General features: G+C 48.4%; 1 protein-coding gene across 5 annotated transcripts in view; it reads right to left on the bottom strand.

Annotated features, from left to right (window-relative positions):
* R3HDM2 (R3H domain containing 2) overlaps nt 1–18,811 on the bottom strand; it is a 1,111,447-nt gene that overhangs the window by 221,192 nt on the left and 871,444 nt on the right. For all 5 annotated transcript variants that reach the window (XM_069230792.1, XM_069230791.1, XM_069230789.1 and 2 more), the window contains 2 exons: nt 15,985–16,085; nt 14,657–14,829 (listed from right to left, as the gene is read on the bottom strand). In XM_069230792.1, coding sequence (XP_069086893.1) covers nt 14,657–14,829; nt 15,985–16,085 — 274 coding nt within the window. The remainder of the gene's footprint in view (nt 1–14,656; nt 14,830–15,984; nt 16,086–18,811) is intronic.

Consider the following 18,811-nt stretch of genomic DNA (forward strand, 5'->3'; position numbering starts at 1 on the left):
AGCCTGGTGCAGACAGAGTGGAACAAGAGGCCTGAACAACCACTCTCCGGGGTAGGATGTTTTGATAAGAATCCCGGATCTGCAGGTGCCACTCTGTACCTCCTTGCCACAGACCTACTGACAGCAGGTGACGACACAGGCTTCCTCCAAAGCTCTAAGATGGGCTCTGTAAGAGCATCGTTGAACTGAAGCAAAGGATCCGCCGAAGTTGAGGAGAGGTGTAGGACCTCAGTCAAAACGTTTGTTTTAATCTATGCAGCAGGCAACGGAAGATCTAAAAAGTTCGCCGCCTTCCTAATCATCATGTGGAAGGAGACCGCCTCTTCCATGAACTGCCCCAGTGAAGAAAGGTCCCATTCCGGGGAAGTGTCAAGCCCACTGGCCGAATCCAGCCCTTGATATTCTCCTAAGGGCTCCACAATCTCCCCTTCTTCCAACAACTGTCGGTGGTACTCTTCCTCCTCCAAAAGTCTCATAGCCTCAGTCTGGCATCTAACCTCGGCGTCGACATACAATTGGCGGACGTCGATGACACCGGCTTCAAAGCTTTAAGACACGGACCAGGAGAGGAAGTGTGGCTTCGGTCCAATCCATCATTCAGATCCAGCGCCGGAGTGGATCCCAACAGCGCCGAGGACAGTTGAGGCTCCATCATCGGCGTCGACTGACGAGGCGATGAGATCGGCGCCATAGGTGTGGAAAGCGACGCCATCGGAACCACAGGACCTCGAGGCAACATCGACGCCGAACCGGCACCCCCAGCCGGATAGAAGGGCATAAACGGCACCGCCTTGTAAGGAGCCCCAAAAAAATGCTAACGGACCCATGGGACCAGCTGGTGCACCAGCAGGGGCCATAGCATTAAACATCTAGAGCCGGGAAGGCAGGACACCGCTGGTCTCCATGTTGCACCTGTGCTTGCTGAACATCGGAATCATGAGCAGCAGGTGAAAATCGAGAACTCTCCGGAGATGCCACTACCTTGAAGACCGACAGCACCGGAGAAGCCTGAGGGCTCTGAGGTTGTGGCGCCACAGTCGGACTAACCTCCCATGTCGGACGGCACCGTCGAGATGGAGACTTTGATCTTGACCGGCTCCGAGCCGAATGCCGCCGAGTGTCATGACAACATTGTTTCTTGTATCTCTTCGACGAAGTATGGGAAGAGGATCTGTTATGACTCTTATGCCCCTTCTTCGCCTTGGCCAAAAAGAGTTTGGCCTCTATCTCTTTCAGAGCCTTAGGATTCATGCTCTGGCAGGAACCACACTCCTTGACGTCATACTCAGAGCTAAGGCATCAAAGGCAATCGTCATGAGGGTCAGTAACTCTCGACATGGCTTAAATACCGACTTCCTAGGAGGAGACATTGTAACTAGAAACTGGATTGAAACTAGTAACAAGATGGAACACCTCCAACAGTAGCAAGAGCTAGGAGAAAAACGTTAGCGTCGAAGGCACAGAAAAAAGGGAACTGACGTCAGCACGCCAGGGAGGACCTCTTATTGGCACTGTGACATCAGACTGAGTCGTGTGGAGCCGTGCAAGTGTGACGTCCTCGTCGACGTGGAGAGCTGGGAAGAAGATTTTCCGTCGGATTCTGGCGCATGGGAGAATTCTTAAGGTGAGGAATCCACAGGTAGTTGTATCCATCAGAAACAGCTGACAAAGTGCCTGACAAAGGGTCCAGGACCCTACTCTGCCCTGTTTGTTGAGGTACCACATGGTGGTAGTATTGTCCGTGAACACCTGCACTACCTTCCCTTTGAGAAAGGGAAGAAATGCTATCAATGCAAGCCTGATTGCATGGAGCTCCAGAAGACTGATATGGAGCCCAGACTCCGCTGGAGACCAGAGGCCTCTGATCTTTGCCTCTCCCATGTGGCCGCCCCAACCCAGAAGCAACGCATCTGTCACTATAGATAGATCTGGCAGGGGAAGGGAGAGGGATCTGCTGTGGACCCAATGTGGATTCAAAAGCCACCACAGCAGGTCTTTCGCAGTCCCTTCCGAGATCTGGACCATGTTGGAGAGATTTTCCTGATGCTGTGTCCACTAGAACTTCAATGCCCACTGCAGAGCCTGCAAATGCCATCTGGCATGTGTCACTAGCAGGATGCAGGAGGCCATGAGGCCCAGCAGCCTCAGAGTCTGTCTCACCGGAACCCAAGAAAGAGGCTGAAAGATCAGAATCATAGCCTGAATATCCTGGACTCGCTTTTCTGGAGGATAATTCTGAAACTGCACTGTGTCCAGAACAGTTCGGATGAAAGGGAGCATCTGAGAGGGAGTCAGGTGTGACTTCAGCACCATTATAGTGAACCCCAGAGTGTGCAGGAGGCTCGCCGTAGTCTGAAGGTGGGAGACAACTTTCTGGGGTGAGTTCGCCTTCAACAGCCAGTTGTCGAGCTAGGGGAAGACTGAGACCCCTAACCTGAGCAGATGAGCTGCAACCACCACCATCACTTTTGTGAACACCCGAGGGGTGCTGGTAAGGCCGAAGGGGAGCACGGTAAACTGATAGTGCTCGTGACCTACCACGAATCGTAGGTAACGTCTGTGGGCAGGCAGGATGGGGAAATAAACGTCCTGCAAGTCCAACGCTACCATCCAGTCTCCTGGGTCTAAGGCAGACAGAACCTGGGCCAGGGTGAGCATTTTGAATTTCTCTTTCTTGAGGAAGTAGTTGAGGTCGGGAAGGTCTAGGATAGGACGTAAGCCCATGTCCTTTTTCGGGAATAACAACCACAACAGCTTCTGGCACAGGGACATTTTCTATAGCTCCCTTGGCCAAGAGAGCACGACGTCCTGGTGGAGAAGTGCCAAATGATCCTCTGGGAGTTGGCCGAGTGATGGAGGCATGGCCGGTGGGGCAGATTTGAAAGGGAGGGAGTAGCCCTTTCGAATGATCTGCAAAACCTACCTGTCTGTAGAGATGGATTTCCAGTGGGGCAGGTGTTGGCGAATAATGACGCCAACTGGATGGGAGTGAGGGAATGGACTAGGAGGGTTTGGAGGCTGCAGCGGGGGCAGAGGTGGACTGGGCAGACCTCTGGTTCCCCGTCCCAGGTCCATGAGGGATTCTGCGTCCCCGGCCTCGTGGCGGCTGAACAGCATGGGGGCATGGTGGCTGGGTGGGGGATGCGACAGAGAGCCCCTTGCATGACCACGAAAGAGACGAGGGGCAGTGGAAAGACCAAGGGACCAAGTCGTCGCCCGGGAATCCTTGAATCTCTCCAAGGCCGAGTCCGCTTTGTCTCTAAAGAGACGGGAGCCATCAAAGGGCATGTCCATGAGAGACTGTTGGACATCCCCAGAAAAACTAGAAGTACACAACCAGGCGTGGCATCTCAAGGCCATTGTTGTAGCAACCGATCTGCCCAGAGAGTCGGTTGTGTTCAGCCCACATCAGATCGTGAACTTCACCGCACCTCTCCCATTAACAGCTTGGGAGACAATAGCACGGGCCTCCTCTGGTATCTGCAGCAGGACTTGCGCAACCTTATCCCACAGAAAGTGGGTATCGTGGCCCAAAGAGCATGCAGTGTTCACGGACCGCAGCGCGAGACTGGAGGAAGAAAACTTCTTCCCAAATTGCTCCAGTTTTTTGATTCCCTATCCAGGGGTGCGGAAGGGAATGCGCCTGAGGAAGAGGAAGGCTGGATGACAAGACTCTCAGGCGTGGGGTTTTGGGACAGGAATTTAGGGTTGCTCGGAGCAGGCCGATGGCAGTGTGCAATAGTCCAATTCAGAGGAGCCCCTGTGTTGGGTTTGGACCAAGTACCCAAAAGGACATCAGTGAGGGCTTCATTGAAAGGTAAAAGGGGCTCAGATGTGGAAGCCCCTGGCTAAAGCACCTCCGTGAGGAGGTTGGACCTGACATCTACAGTAGGTAGCTTAAGGCCAAGAACCTTGGATGCCCTACTGACCACCATGCCATAAGTCGTTCCCTCCGCCATAGCCATGGTAGGAGGAGACAGCATGCCTGGTCTGGATAAGTGTCCAGTCCACTGGCTTCGCCCAATTCCTGTGCCCAGTCCAAAGATGGGTCATCCTAGTATTCATAAGGGTCCAGGGACCCCTCCAATCCTTCCCCGAATCTGACCCATAAGAAAAAGGATCCAAATCCGACCTAGGGTGAGTAGGCCCCATCGAAGACCGAGGCGGCGTTGGCCGGCGCCGCTCCGACTCAGAGTCGTCAGGGATAAGGATCGGGTTGACATCGATAGTGGGCACTACCGACATCGAGAGTACCGACAATCGACCTAGCACCAGGGAAAGTCTCAGTGGTGGGGCCGGTGCGGATCTGCGAGCAGATCTGGAAGGAACCTCAGAGGCTGGAGCCGAAGCTGCCGGCATGCGACCCGAAGGCCCCTCAACCAAACCCCTTGGGCCCGAAGGTGCTGTATCAGGGTTGGTCCACCCAAAGAAGAGGCGCATGGCCTCATAGAATTCCATAAGTTGGGCGGGGGTTGCTCCGGCTCCCGTAAACTCGGGGAAGCATGGAGTGGACCCAGAAGCAGGCTCCAAGGGCGGAGGCCTTGAGTTTCAACTCTCCTCCCGCGTCGCATCACCTGAGCGATGGGGTGAAGTCGAAGTGTGATGAGACCGCTTCAACGACTATTTCCTTTTCTTACCTGCACCCAAAGATTTTGAGGAAGATGAGTGGTGATGGCTCATGCGAACGGTCTCAAGACCTTCCTCCCGAGCGGGACCTACGTGGAGTTGAGTGCCGGGCTGTCATGAGCTTGAGGGAATGCTCCCTCAAGGCCTTTGGGTGCATGGCCCGGCACTCTGAGCATGACTTCGGGTCGTGCCGCGCTCCAGATACCACGGACAAACCTGATGCGGATCAGTCACCGACATCATGCGGTGACAGTCCTCGCACAGCTTGAACCCGGTCTTCGGGAACATCCTCAACGCACCAAAAACTCACTTGAAAACTCAACAAAACGGTCTAAATCGGTCAAAAAGAGACCAGGGTAGCTCTCTCTGGATCAGCGCATGGCACTGAAAGAAAAGAACTGACGCCACTACACTGAGGTGGCGTCTATGTAATACTCCCGATGTCATCACGGCGCCGCCGCCCGCGGAGTCGACAGACACCACCTACCGACGTGCTAGACTATTGCTTGAAGAAAAATCTCCAGATCCAGTCTGACGCCTGGAGGAAATTCTAAGACAAGGAATCTGCAACAAGAAGTCTCTATCCAATATCAAAATATTGAGTTGTGCAGCCCCTCAGACTAGCACCTTTTGAAATGTAGTAATGTCACCTTACAGGAGAGACAAGAGGCGGTGGAGAGTCCGATAAAGTTGGTGAAGTCTCTTGTACAGGAAGAGGAAAGATCAGTATGCAGTCAATGGGAGCGTGACCTTGATCTATGGTAAGATCCTTGACGGCGATGGGTATGTCTTGAAGTAACAGAAGAGCGCCCGGGGGTACGATGACCATGACAAGAGTGGTGGCACGATCCGGAGTGCATTTGAGACGTAGGAGTTGGAGTTCTTCTAGGTCCTGAAGGAGGCGCTGATGATAGAGGAAGCGCTGGTGTTAGAGGTGGTGGGTGGGGTGTCGGTAGAGGCAAAGAGGAGGATGATGTAAAGATGTAGGAGGAGAAGACGAGGATGGAAACACAACCAGAGAAGATGAGGAGTCAGATGACGAATACATTCTTCTCCTTTTCCACTCCCTCCTCGATGTCAACAGACTCCTTGACCTTTCGAGTTGATGTTGACCGCCCACGCCATCTTGACATCGACCCAACACTTCTCGATGGTGAGACACTTCTCGAGGCAGCGAATAATCGTAGACGTCGAATGAGGATGTGGCGACAGCCAGCACCTCGACATTAAACCAGCCCTTGATGGCTAACAAGTTGGCGCCGTGCCTTGCCTTGAGGACTGATGTCTTGGAACGCGCTTCTCAGACCTTCCACCTCCACTGAAAGCTGGGGGAAGAGCCTTGGTCGAAGACTGACCTTCCCTGTCTCTGCAGTCCCGCTAGTAGGCTGGGTTTGCTGGTGAAGTCTCTCTTCTCTTCCTTGAAGGCAAATGATCTCGCTATCATAGACAGTGCATCTGAAAACTTCCTGCAGATGTCACAGGTGTAAGGAAGATGGGAAGGCGGCGGGCAGATGATACAGACCTCATAAGGGTCTGTTTTCGCCTTTTTCCTGCCACAGTGATGGCACTTATCAACAAATGAAGGCTTTTTGACAAAATGCTTCAATTTTTGTCAAAAAATAACAGAAAAAGTCAGTTGAGTGAAGATGCTGTCACAAATTTTTGACAAAATATTTTTGAGAAAAAAAACTAAAAAAGGTCGAGCTCAATGCTTCCGGGTCCTGTCTGCAGGAGCCGGAATAAAGTACTGAAGCAACTGTCACCAGCTGGGCATAGTGGATACTGGTGGTCTCTAGGTTCATAAAGGCACAGTGTAGGATGTTGGCTCTGTATGTACTATTTCAAAGTAAGAAATAGCATGCACAGAGTCCAAGGGTTCCCCTTAGAGGTAAGATAGTGGCAAAAAGAGATAATTCTAATGCTCTATTTTGTGGTAGTGTGGTCAAGCAGTAGGCTTATCAGAGGGTAGTGTTAAGCATTTGTTGTACACACACAGGCTATAAATGAGGAACACACACTCAAAGACAATTCCATGCCATTAGGTTTTTGTATAGAAAAATATATTTTCTTAGTTTATTTTAAGAACCACAGGTTCAAGATTTACAAGTAATACTTCAAATGAAAGGTATTTCACTTAGGAACTTTGAATTAGCAAAATAGCATATACAGTTTTCACCCAAATGGCAATAAGCTATTTTAAAACTGGACACTTAGTGCAATTTTCAACAGTTCCTGGGGGAGGTAAGTGTTTGTTAGTTTTGCAGGTAAGTAAACCACCTACAGGGTTCAAAATTGGGTCCAAGGTAGCCCACTGTAGGGGGTCAGGGCAACCCTAAAGTTACCACACCAGCAGCTCAGGGCCGGTCAGGTGCAGAGGTTAAAGTGGTGCCCAAAACGCATAGGCTTCAATGGAGAAGGGGTGCCCCGGTTCCAGTCTGCCAGCAGGTAAGTACCTGCGTCTTCGGAGGGCAGACCAGGGGGGTTTTGTAGGGCGCCGGGGGGACACAAGTCAGCACAAAAAGTACACCCTCTGCGGGAAGGGGGGGGGCCAGGTGCAGTGTGCAAACAGGTGTCAGGTTTGCAATGGAGTTCAATGGGAGACCCAGGGGTCTCTTCAGCGAAGCAGGCTGGCAAGGGGGGGTGCTCCTCTGGGTAGCCACCACCTGGACAAGGGAGAGGGCCACCTGGGGGTCGCTTCTGCACTGGAGGTCGGATCCTTCAGGTCCTGGGGGCGCGGGTGCAGTGTCTTTACCAGGCGTCGGGTTCTTAGAAGCAGGCAGTCGCGGTCAGGGGGAGCCTCTGGATTCCCTCTGCAGGCGTCGCTGGGGGGAATAAGGGGGGTCAACTCTGGCTACTCACAGGGTCGCAGTCGCCGGGGAGTCCTCCCTGTCGTGTTGTTTCGCCGCAGGTTGAGACGGGGGCGTCGGGTGCAGAGTGCAAAGTCTCACGCTTCCGGCGGGAAACGTGTGGTCTTTAAAAGTTGCTTCTTTGTTGCAAAGATGTTTCTTCTTTGGAGCAGAGCCGCTGTCCTCGGGAGTTCTTGGTCCTTTTAGATGCAGGGTAGTCCTCTGAGGCTTCAGAGGTCGCTGGACCCTGTTGAACGCGTCGCTGTTGCAGTTTTTCTTGGAGTGGGGAAGAAAGGCCGGTAGGGCTGGGGCCAAAGCAGTTGGTGTCTCCGTCTTCTCTGCAGGGCTTTCAGGTCAGCAGTCCTTCTTCGTCTTAGGTTGCAGGAATCTATCTTGCTAGGTTCTGGGAGCCCCTAAATACTCAATTTAGGGGTGTGTTTAGGTCTGGGGGGTTAGTAGCCAATGGCTACTAGCCCTGAGGGTGGCTACACCCTCTTTGTGCCTCCTCCCTGAGGGGAGGGGGGGGGGCACATCCCTAATCCTATTGGGGGAATCCTCCATCTGCAAGATGGAGGATTTCTAAAAGTCAGAGTCACCTCAGCTCAGGACACCTTAGGGGCTGTCCTGACTGGCCAGTGACTCCTCCTTGTTTTTCTCATTATCTCCTCCGGCCTTGCTGCCAAAAGTGGGGCCGTGGCCGGAGGGGGCGGGCATCTCCACTAACTGGAGTGCCCTGGGGCGCTGTAACAAAGGGGGTTAGTCTTTGAGGCTCACCGCCAGGTGTTACACTTCCTGCAGGGGGAGGTGAGAAGCACCTCCACCCAGTACAGGCTTTGTTACTAGCCACAGAGTGACAAAGGCACTCTCCCCATGTGGCCAGCAACATGTCTGGTGTGTGGCAGGCTGGTAAAACTAGTCAGCCCACACTGGAAGTTGGGTATGTTTTCAGGGGGCATCTCTAAGATGCCCTCTGGGGTGTATTTCACAATAAAATGTACACTGGCATCAGTGTGCATTTATTGTGCTGAGAAGTTTGATACCAAACTTCCCAGTTTTCAGTGTAGCCATTATGGTGCTGTGGAGTTCGTGTATGACAGACTCCCAGACCATATACTCTTATGGCTACCCTGCACTTACAATGTCTAAGGTTTTGCTTAGACACTGTAGGGGCATGGTGCTCATGCATCTATGCCCTCACCTATGGTATAGTGCACCCTGCCTTAGGGCTGTAAGGCCTGCTAGAGGGGTGACTTATCTATGCCATAGGCAGTGTGAGGTTGGCATGGCACCCTGAGGGGAGTGCCATGTCGACTTAGTCATTTTCTCCCCACCAACACACACAAGCTGGCAAGCAGTGTGTCTGTGCTGAGTGAGGAGTCTCCAGGGTGGCATAAGACATGCTGCAGCCCTTAGAGACCTTCCCTGGCATCAGGGCCCTTGGTACCAGGGGTACCAGTTACAAGGGACTTACCTGGATGCCAGGGTGTGCCAATTGTGGAAACAAAGGTACAGGTTAGGGAAAGAACACTGGTGCTGGGGCCTGGTTAGCAGGCCTCAGCACGCTTTCAAATCATAACTTGGCATCAGCAAAGGCAAAAAGTCAGGGGGTAACCATGCCAAGGAGGCATTTCCTTACACACAGCTTCTATTTTAGTCATATAATGGAAAGCCTATGAGGCTAGTCTGCCCTGTTCTCCCTCATCTCTACCATGAAAAAGGGGTTTGTTAACAAGATTTATACTCCAGTTAAGAAGATGTGTTAAAGATCTGCTTTAGGGTCCCAGCACATGGGCGGGACTATTCAGTGCTCAAGACTATACGTTGAAATCCCTTATGAGAGAAATGGTGATTCCTGTCCCTAGAAATCCATTAAGGGGGATCTCTAACAGATAAGGATTTACCGAAGGCAACTAACTTGTTCATCTCAGACTTCTAGCTGCAGATTCCTTACCTTTGAATAGATACCCAAGCAATACCATCCCTGGAGGTGGGTCTGCGAACCAATTAAAAAAAAAAAAAAAAAGAGTCCTGCAGGACTGAATGGGCAAAATGCCCATCCCTACGGACCTGGCTGTCCTGGCAGTAATGTTTAGTAAACGTGTGCATAGAGGCACAAGTTGCTGTCTGGCAGATGTCCAGGACTGGAACTTTGCGTGCTAATGCAGTGGTTGCGCAGATTTAGCTCTGGTGGAATGAGCTCACAAGCCTTCAGGAGGTTGCTTTTTTGTCAGTGCTTAGCAGATCTTGAGGCAGAGTACGACCCGGAGAGATGGTTTGTTTCTTCACCCTCTGACCTTTCTTCGCACCTGCATACTCCACAAACAGTTGTTCGTCCACCCGGAACTCACAGGTACTATCAAGACAGAATGCCAGTACTCTTTTTGGGACCTGATGGTGAAGTCTCATCTTCCTTATAAAGATGTGGGGGTGCATAAAAAGGAGGCAGGGTGATTGATTGGCCTACATGAAAGGATGTGATCACAGCAGAAAAGAGACCCGTGTGCAAAGCACCTGTTTGTCAGGACAAAGAGAGAGGAAATGCAACGTGGATGGCAAAGCCTGCAGCTCACTCCCTCAATGGGCAGATGTAATTGCCACAAGGAAGGCTGTTTTCAATGTGAGAAGCCTGAGGGGACAATTGTGGAAAGGCTCGAAAGGAGCACATATCAAAAAGGTAGAACTGGATTAAGGTCCCACTGAGGCATAATAAATGGGTGAGGAGGAAAGAGATGATTAAGAACCTTGAGGAACCTATGCACACTAGGGTACTTAAAGAGGGTTGATCAGGCAACCGCAAGAAGGCAGAACTGGAACACAATTAGCCCTTAAGACTGCCCAAAAAGAACCCAGCTGGGCAAGGGAATGAAAGAAAAGTAAAACCTCAGAAAGAGGGGCAGAAAGTGGATCAAGAGACCTTTCTGTACACCATGCCACAAATTTCTTTCAATGGGGGGGTATACATTTTTGATGGCGGGATGCCTGGCTGCAAAGATGATATTGCAGACTTTGGGAGTGAGATCAAATGCTATCAACAGCTGCTGCTCAATGTCCATGCAAAAAAGGCAGCGAGTGGACAGGTTTGGGTGAAGAACCCTGCCCTGCTGATGTGACAGGAGATCCTCCTGAAGAGGCAGTCTGACTGGAGGATCAATAGCCATGCTCAGTAGCTTGGGATACCAGGCTCCCCGCACCCAGTCCACAGCCACAAGGATGACTTGGGCCTGGTCATTTCTGATCTTCTTGAGAACCCTGGGCTTGAGTGGTATGGGTGGAAAGGTGTACAGGAGGGCCTGTGTTCTACTTGAGATGAAAAGTGTCTCCGAGCGAGAGCCAACTTGGAAGCATCAGGATGCCAAACTGCTGCCATTGCGCGTTCTCAGCGGAGGCAAAAAGAAATCTAACCAAGGCTCTCCCCATTGCTGAAAGAGACATTGTATCACCTTCGGGTGGAGACGCCATTTGTGATTCACTAGGCATTTTCTGCTGAGGTCGTATGCTCTGGTGTTCAGAGAGCTGCCAGGTGTTAAAACACCAGGGTTATGCCCTTCTGTTCCAGCCATGTCCAGAGGCGCAGAGCTTCTTGACTAAGGGTCTATGACTCCACCCTGCCCTGTTTGTTGCAATACCACATTGCGGTGGTGTTGTCCGTTAACAGCTGCACTACCCTTCCCTTAATGGAGGGTAGAAAGGCTTTCAATGCCATTCGGATCACCTGGAGCTCAAGGAGGCTGATGTGAAGCCTGGATTCCACCACAGTCCTCTGAAAACCACCTTTCCCATGTGGCCGCCCCATACCAGGAGTGATGCATCTGTCACCACTGCCACATCTGGTTGGGAAAGGGAGACGGGATCTGCCTCTGATGCAATTGTGGCTCGTTAACCACCACTGCAGATCTTTTGCAGTTCCTTACGAGATCTGGACAATGTTGGGGAGATTCTGCTGATGCTGCGCCCACTGAAACTTCAGGCCCCACTGCAAATCTCACATATGCCATCTGGCCTGTGTCAGCAGCAGGATGCAGGAGGCCAGGAGTCCCCAACAACCTCAGAGTGAGTCTCACTGAAATCCAAGATAGTCTTAAACATCAGTACCATAGCCTGAATATCCCGACTTGCCGCTTGGGAAGATCAGCCCGAAACTAAACCATGCCCTGGACATCTCAGATCAAAGGAAGCATCTGAGAGGAAGTCAGGTGTGACTTCGGCAGGTTTACATTGAATGCTATCTAATGCAGGCAGTTCGCCGAAGTCTGGAGGTAGGAGACTGTCAGCCTTGGACGAGTCTGCCTTCAAGAACCAGTTATCGAGATACAGGAAGACTGGAAACCCTGATCTCTGCAGAGGAGCTGCCTTCACCGCCATCACCTTGCCTTGGTTAACACGTGAGGGGCACTGGTAGGGCCAAAGGGAGGTATGGTGACCTGAAAGTGCTCGTGGTCTACAGTAAACCACAGGTAACGTCTATGGGCAGACAGGATGGGAATGTGGAAATAGGCATCCTGATAGTCCAATGATACCATCCAGTCTCCAGGGTCCAGTGCAGACAAGACTTGAGCCAACGTGAGCGAAAGGCCGTTTTTTTTTTGGGGGGGGGGGGGGAGAGGAGGGTGAGAGAGCACAGGGGACACAGGGGAGGCCACCACAAAGCTTAGGACCTGGCCTAAGCCCGAGAGTGCTCGAGCGCCAAATCTGCCTTTTCTCATAAGAGACAGGTGCCATCAAAGGGGAAGCTTGGACAACCCCTGAAAAGCCAGACGTCCTCAGCTCGGCATGGCACTTCAGGGCCACTGTTATGAAAACCGCTCTGCCTAGCAAGTCAGCTGTGTCAAGTTCACAATAAATTGTTATCTTTGATGCACCTCTCCCATCAGCAACAGCCTGAGAGAGTACAGCCCAGGCCTCCCCTGGGACCTGTGGCAGCACATGCGTAACCGTGTCCCAACAGTGTGAGTGAATAACTGGCCAAAAGGCATGCAGTGTTCACAAACTGCAATGCCAGAATGGTGGAAGAAAACATCACCCAAAAAGAGTCCAGCCCCTTGGATTCCCTATCCAGGGGAGCAGTAGGGAAAGCGCCATGGGAGTTTAAGGTTTGACCCACCAAGCTCTAAGGGGTAGGGTGTTGCATGAGGAAGTTTGGGTCCCAAGGTGCAGGGTGATGCCATCGGGCAATCGTCCTAGACACAGGAGTCCCTATTGGACAAGGTACCTATAAGGATGTCCGTAAGTGCATCACTGAAGGGGAGCAGGGGTTGGAATGTGGAAGCTCCAGGTTGCAGCACTTCTGTCAAGAGATTAGTCTTGGCTCCCAAAGTGGGTAGTGAAAGGTCTAGGACCTCAGCTGCCCTCCTCACCACCATTGCTTAGGAAGCTCCCTCCTCTGTAGCCACAGTAAGGGGAGAAAGCATACCAGTATCTGGAGAGGCGTCCAGTCCACTGTCTACTCCCAATTCCTCACACTAGTCCATTTCCTCTTCATAGGGCTGCTATTGTAAAGAGTACAGCAACCCCTTCCAGTTTTCCCTGAGGACAAGCCAAACAGAATAGGGTCCAGGCGTTGATCTAGGAGGAAAGGCGTCTGCCAGTGTAGGATTCTGCATCAGGCAACGCCCATCCTGGTCCATGCTGGGGATAACAATGGGGATGGTACCGCCTGTGGCAGCCAGCATTAGGACTGGTGCCGGAGACGGTAGAGATGGAACAACCTGAGTCGGACACACCAGTAGGTAAACCTTAACAAATTTCCACAAAAAGTTGAAAATGTTCAGTCAAAAAACAACTGAGGGTTGGGTTTTCTCTTGGATTAGTGCTGGCTGGCACAGAAAGAAAAGAATTGACTGAGTGCCTGGGTGACGTGACGTCATTTCTGGTGGGACAATGCCGATGACAGACGCAGAGCCATACAAAGCCAACGACTGATGCTGAGCTGTACGACGCCACCTACCAGCATGCAGAGGTACTGATCATGAATAATCTTCTGGATCTAGTCTTATGCCTTTGGAGAATTCAAAGGTAAGGAACCTGCAGCTAGAAGTCTCCATCGCATCAGGTTATACAAGCCATTAAGTAGTTAAAATACCACACCCCTTGACAGACTATTTTGAGTTGATATATTTTTCTTAAGGTAGCAATAAAAGTGTTTTCTATCATTTTCCAGTTTCATTTCTGCACTGCTTATGGGGTGGGGCTTGGTTCTTAATGCTGTAAAAATCAACATCCTGCTAGACACCATGTGCAGACCAGCATTTACACCATATCTAATGAAGTCTCTATGAGCATGATTGAGTGTGGATAATTAAGCCAACAATATTTATGCTAACAGAGCTTTCACTCTTCTGCCTCTTTTGTGTTGGCTGATATTATGAGGTGAAAAAGCAAAGTGAGAAATGTTTAATTACTTTAAATTTAATTACAGGGCCAAATAAACTTTACTGTGCTGTAGTATGTAACTTTTAGAATCTGCTCTGGAAAGGGCATACCACTATAAAAAAAAATATTGTACTTTAGAGAATAGTGAACACTTATTTTTTGTTCAGAGGAGGTGCCTCTTCTTTTTCTGAACAACGGTAAAATTGTGTAATGACTTGCATTTGAAATGTGTTTCTATTATGTGATTTGTAAATGTATGGCACTTGAAAATCTTATGCCCGAGAGAACAAGATACTGAGTGAAAAGAAAGTACAAGCTGTCTGTGACAGAATTGGATAAAGCTCTTCTCCTTTTATGTCAGGTTTTAATCCTTCCTCCCAGCTAACAGGTGTAAAACAGTATACAGCAAAAAGGGTTCTTTAATTCAGGATAATGCATTTTAACTCACTGCACTGATGGTCTTTCACTGCACCTAATGAGAACGCCAACAAGCACACTCTTTGATACACACGCACCTTCCACATCACGCTAACTCAAAACAACGCTAGAGAGCAGCAAAAGCTGAAAAGCTTAAGTAAAGCACTACCACAGAGGAATCAAGGCCAACTCACATGATTTTATGCTAAGAATCAAATACGAACATCTGCACTCGACTGGACAGGACATTTTATTATTCAGCAAGTAAAAAAATGTAAAAGTTATGGGACCATCTGAAGCAACAATGAATATAGGGCCTAAAGAAAATATTCTTCTGGAGCTTAGGTCATGAAAATCAAATCAAACATAACACCTCCCCCCCCCCCCCCCTCCCTTACCTGAGTATTGGCATCTGGGTTGTATAAGTGGTCTGCTTTTTGCCCCCGGTGATCCAGACCAAAATATTTACAGTGGCTCCACTGAACCATTGGGGAGTTTTGAGGGGCAGCCTGGGGGCCATTGGGGACATTCAGCTGCATGACCACCATCCCTGGTCCAGAGGGACTGACACCTGTAAACAAACATGAGATATCTCTTGAGGGCACAGCTTATTTGTTATAGAGAAGCAGTCACAGGAAGCTATTGTTCTACTGGGGCAGTGGAGACCCTGACCTAAGTACATCTCTGGACGGAGACATCTATTTGTGTAGGCAGCCAACGTTTAGACCTGCAGCAGCTCTGTAAGATATTTCACGCCTTGAAATGAGGCACACGCAGAACCCAAGGGAATAAACTTTTCTACAAAGTACTGCTTACTTTTGAAATTAAAAGATTATAAGTAAAAGCTCTAGATAACATGAGAATCTTAATTTGAGGTTTTCCATCACAACTGTTAACCAAAGTGGACCATTTGAAAACTTTCTAGAACTCAGATTGATGTTACTTTGAGATTCAGAAGTGCGATGTAATACAAATAAATCAGAATTCAGCAATTTGCAAATATTACTTCCTAACACTCTCTCCCAGGTTTAGTAAGTGTAAGCAAGAGGTTTCCCAGGAGAACAGTATGGTGATATTTAATTTATTTAGATGGTTTATGTGCAAGAACTATCTCTTTCTGCAACTGGGCCTGTCAGTCACAAAGATGAGCTCAATTAGTTTCTCCCAAATCAAAACCACTTACCAGGACATCATGAAAATAAATACTCAATGTAAAAACTCTAAATGGATAATACAGTACAGAGAAAAAATGATGAATTATTTCATAAAAAAGTTGAATATAACAAGTACAGAAAGGTCACATTTGCAGGATAGACACAGACTAACAGGTGGTCTGAAACTTTAAAACATTATAACCAAAGATCAGATAGTTAGAAGATTCATACAACAGCAGCAAGCAGAGGAGAGTGCAGGCCTAGACTCAGACCTCCATCTTTAGGTTATCGCACAAGACTGACAGCACAATCAAGCGTTATAAGATACTACTGCCGACATTGGAGCATACCGTGCAGATTAAATGTTCATATCCCAATAGGGCAGACCAATAATTCTATTCTTTCAGTACTGTCAAAATAAATGTGAATGAGTTGAATAACAAATGCCAAGAGAGAAACAACTTGCCACGTGCTTTCCATGAACGGTTAGTATGTGATCTTGATTGCTCTAAACTCAATGGTCACTGCATGCTTCAAATCAAACTAGGGTAGGGTTCTGCAAACCTCCTTACCTGAAAACTGTGGCTGAATCTGCGAGGGGCTACAAGGAGAAGGGGATGAGGGCATTTGGTACTGCTCTGACCCAGGTGGCTGAAGGAAGCCAACTGAAGAACTAAAAATGAAAAAATAAGATAGCGTTAAGTGACATACAGCCATTATTTCTTCATTAGGAGAGCGGTCATTGGGTTTGCTGTGCTGTTCTGCTCCAACACTGCTGCATCAACTACAAGAAATGCATCAGACTTGTTTCACAAAGCTATCATCTAGAATGGCTACTTGCATGCATTAAGGTAACAACTCAAGGAGTACAGGAGAAGAGACAGTGCTAGAGCTGCATACACTTTGAGTCACGCTGATTTTACCTATCATTTGATATTTTTCTTTTTGCTTGCTATGTGACCAGTGCAAGTTTCATTATTTCACTCAAATTAATGAAGACACTGGTATTTCTTGTCAGAAAGATGAGCACTGCTTTAGAAGGATATCTTTAACGGATTCTTTCTTAACCTTGAGCACTAAAACTGAGGAATAGCACTTTGAACGCCACTGGAGCACTCTCTCACTAGGTAGCAGTTATGCCTTTTTCACTTACATCCCTGCTGGCACATTTAGTGTACTCCAACACGAAAGCTGCTGACAGTCTTTTATAAACTAGGACACTTCTCACACAATTAGCATACTTTAATTTATTCTGTATTAATTAGTGAAAGAAAAAATAGAAATTAGCTGTGAAGAATGTAAGATTTTCACAATTTTTAGGTCCATAATTGTCTCCTTACTGGGAACCAAGTACTGTACTGTACTGTACTGTACCAATTGGTGTCTCAGGATAGTGAAGCACAGCAGTTCACTGGCATGCAACAACACTCAAATTATTGGAGAGTCAGTATTTTATTGAGTTCATTCGGTCTAGAGATCTAGGCCATTTTGAGTAACAAAGATAACAATCATACATGATAAAATAGTATTTGTTAAAAAAAACAAGATAACAATAAAAAAAAAAACAGTAATAATCAGGACAGTATAACAATAAGATCAACAGGACTAAGTATTTGATTATAGATAAAAAGTACAATAAATAAGACATGGCTAAAATATTAAGAATAAAAAGATAAAAGATAAAATTCTGTCTGACAAACCAATGTGTGCAATTGTTTCCCCGTAAGAACTGGCCCTGGTCAATCCTCATATAGAGGCAAAAAAAGAACAGTTGAGACTCCTTCTGTCGACTGATGACAGGATGGCTCACATGCCCTTTGAAACAATAAGCCTACGCCGGATGTACCAGGCCTCCGCTAAAAATTTGGTAACTGTAATAGCTACCACGGAGGATGAGTCGTATGTACAGATTCTGGTGGCGTTTGCTCTATCATGTAATGACATATTTTTGCAGAGGGGAATGATCCACCTCCCTCTGGGACTTTTATACAGAGGGCAGAAAAATAGTATATGCTCTATTGTTTCTTTACAATTTTGGCAAGAGATACATCTATCATTTGAAGCGATGTTAGATGACCAGTGAGCCGTAAAACCATTAATAGGCAGTGTACCATATCTAAGTTGGAGATATAAAGCACGGGCGTACGGAGGCATGGGAAGGTTCAAGAAGTTCTCAGGCCAGGGCTCGTGCTTGAATTGGAGAAATTCCATTGTTAACCTGCCCGCCCCTTTTTGGTGCAAGGAGTCTTCGTTAACTTTCTCCCAATATCTTTTTGTGACAAGTTTCTTTGCATTATCGGGGATTTGATCCGGATAGTTCCAGTAGGAAGGAAAACCTATTTTGACCCAGGCAGATTTCATTTCCTTCAGCCATGGGATTTTCTCCAGTGCCTGGGGGGTGGCTATGAGCTCTCTTATAGCCAACCTATATGGTTCGAGTTCAACAGATTTCCATAAGCGGATCCAATAGGAGAGAGGCCTTAGGGCTGCTGTGGTTTTGATACTGTTTAGACCTAGGTCAAGCCTTAGAGGGGTCATTGGTGAGCCCATACCTAGCCGGGCAATCTGTCTAAGGAAATGGTTTTCCTTGGTTTGCAGAGTATCAAGGGTTTTGTGGGACCCCCAAAGCTCCGCTCCATAGAGGGCCGCTGCTCTGATTTGGACATTGTAGATCTCTGCAAGTATGTTCAAGGGGGGACTCGGAGCCTTTCTCGATCTACGGACAAGGGCCCCACCTCTCTGGCTTATAATGAGAGCCCCTTTGTCAATGGCTGCCATCCATTTGCCTGTGGTCGATAGTCTGAAACTCAAGTAGTCGAACTCTTCTACTTTCTCCAGTGGAATCGAGTTCATTTCTATGCTAACGCGCGAGCGTTTCTTGGAGGTACTATATATCATGAGTTTTGTTTTCTTAATGTTTACATCCAGACCATAGTCACTACAAAAAACACAGAATTGGTTGATCAGGTTTTGGATTCCCATGGGCGATTTAGATATCAAAATTGTGTCATCTGCATATAGCAGACACAGGATTTTTTTCCCAACCAATTTAGGTGAATCATTTATACAGTTCTCTAAGTAGTGGATGCAATTATTGATATATAGCAAAAAGAGAGTGGGTGCCAGAACACATCCCTGTCTAACTCCTTTTTTAATAACTACGGGGTCAGTCAACTCACCCCCCTGGCCACATCTGAGAGTCAGTATTTTTTCAATTAAAAATGAAAAGTACATTATACACACACACCTAAATACTATGCATTAGACAGCAAATATATACATCAGGTAGATGAAAATACTTTTGGGGACAACCTTATATCACACGTCACCCCTAGTGGGTCTTGAACACCATAATAAAAATGTAACTGGTGTGTGTCATTTTAAATAAGACACGTCACC

The sequence above is a fragment of the Pleurodeles waltl genome, chromosome 4_2 (assembly GCF_031143425.1).
Source record: "Pleurodeles waltl isolate 20211129_DDA chromosome 4_2, aPleWal1.hap1.20221129, whole genome shotgun sequence".
NCBI lineage: Eukaryota > Metazoa > Chordata > Amphibia > Caudata > Salamandridae > Pleurodeles > Pleurodeles waltl.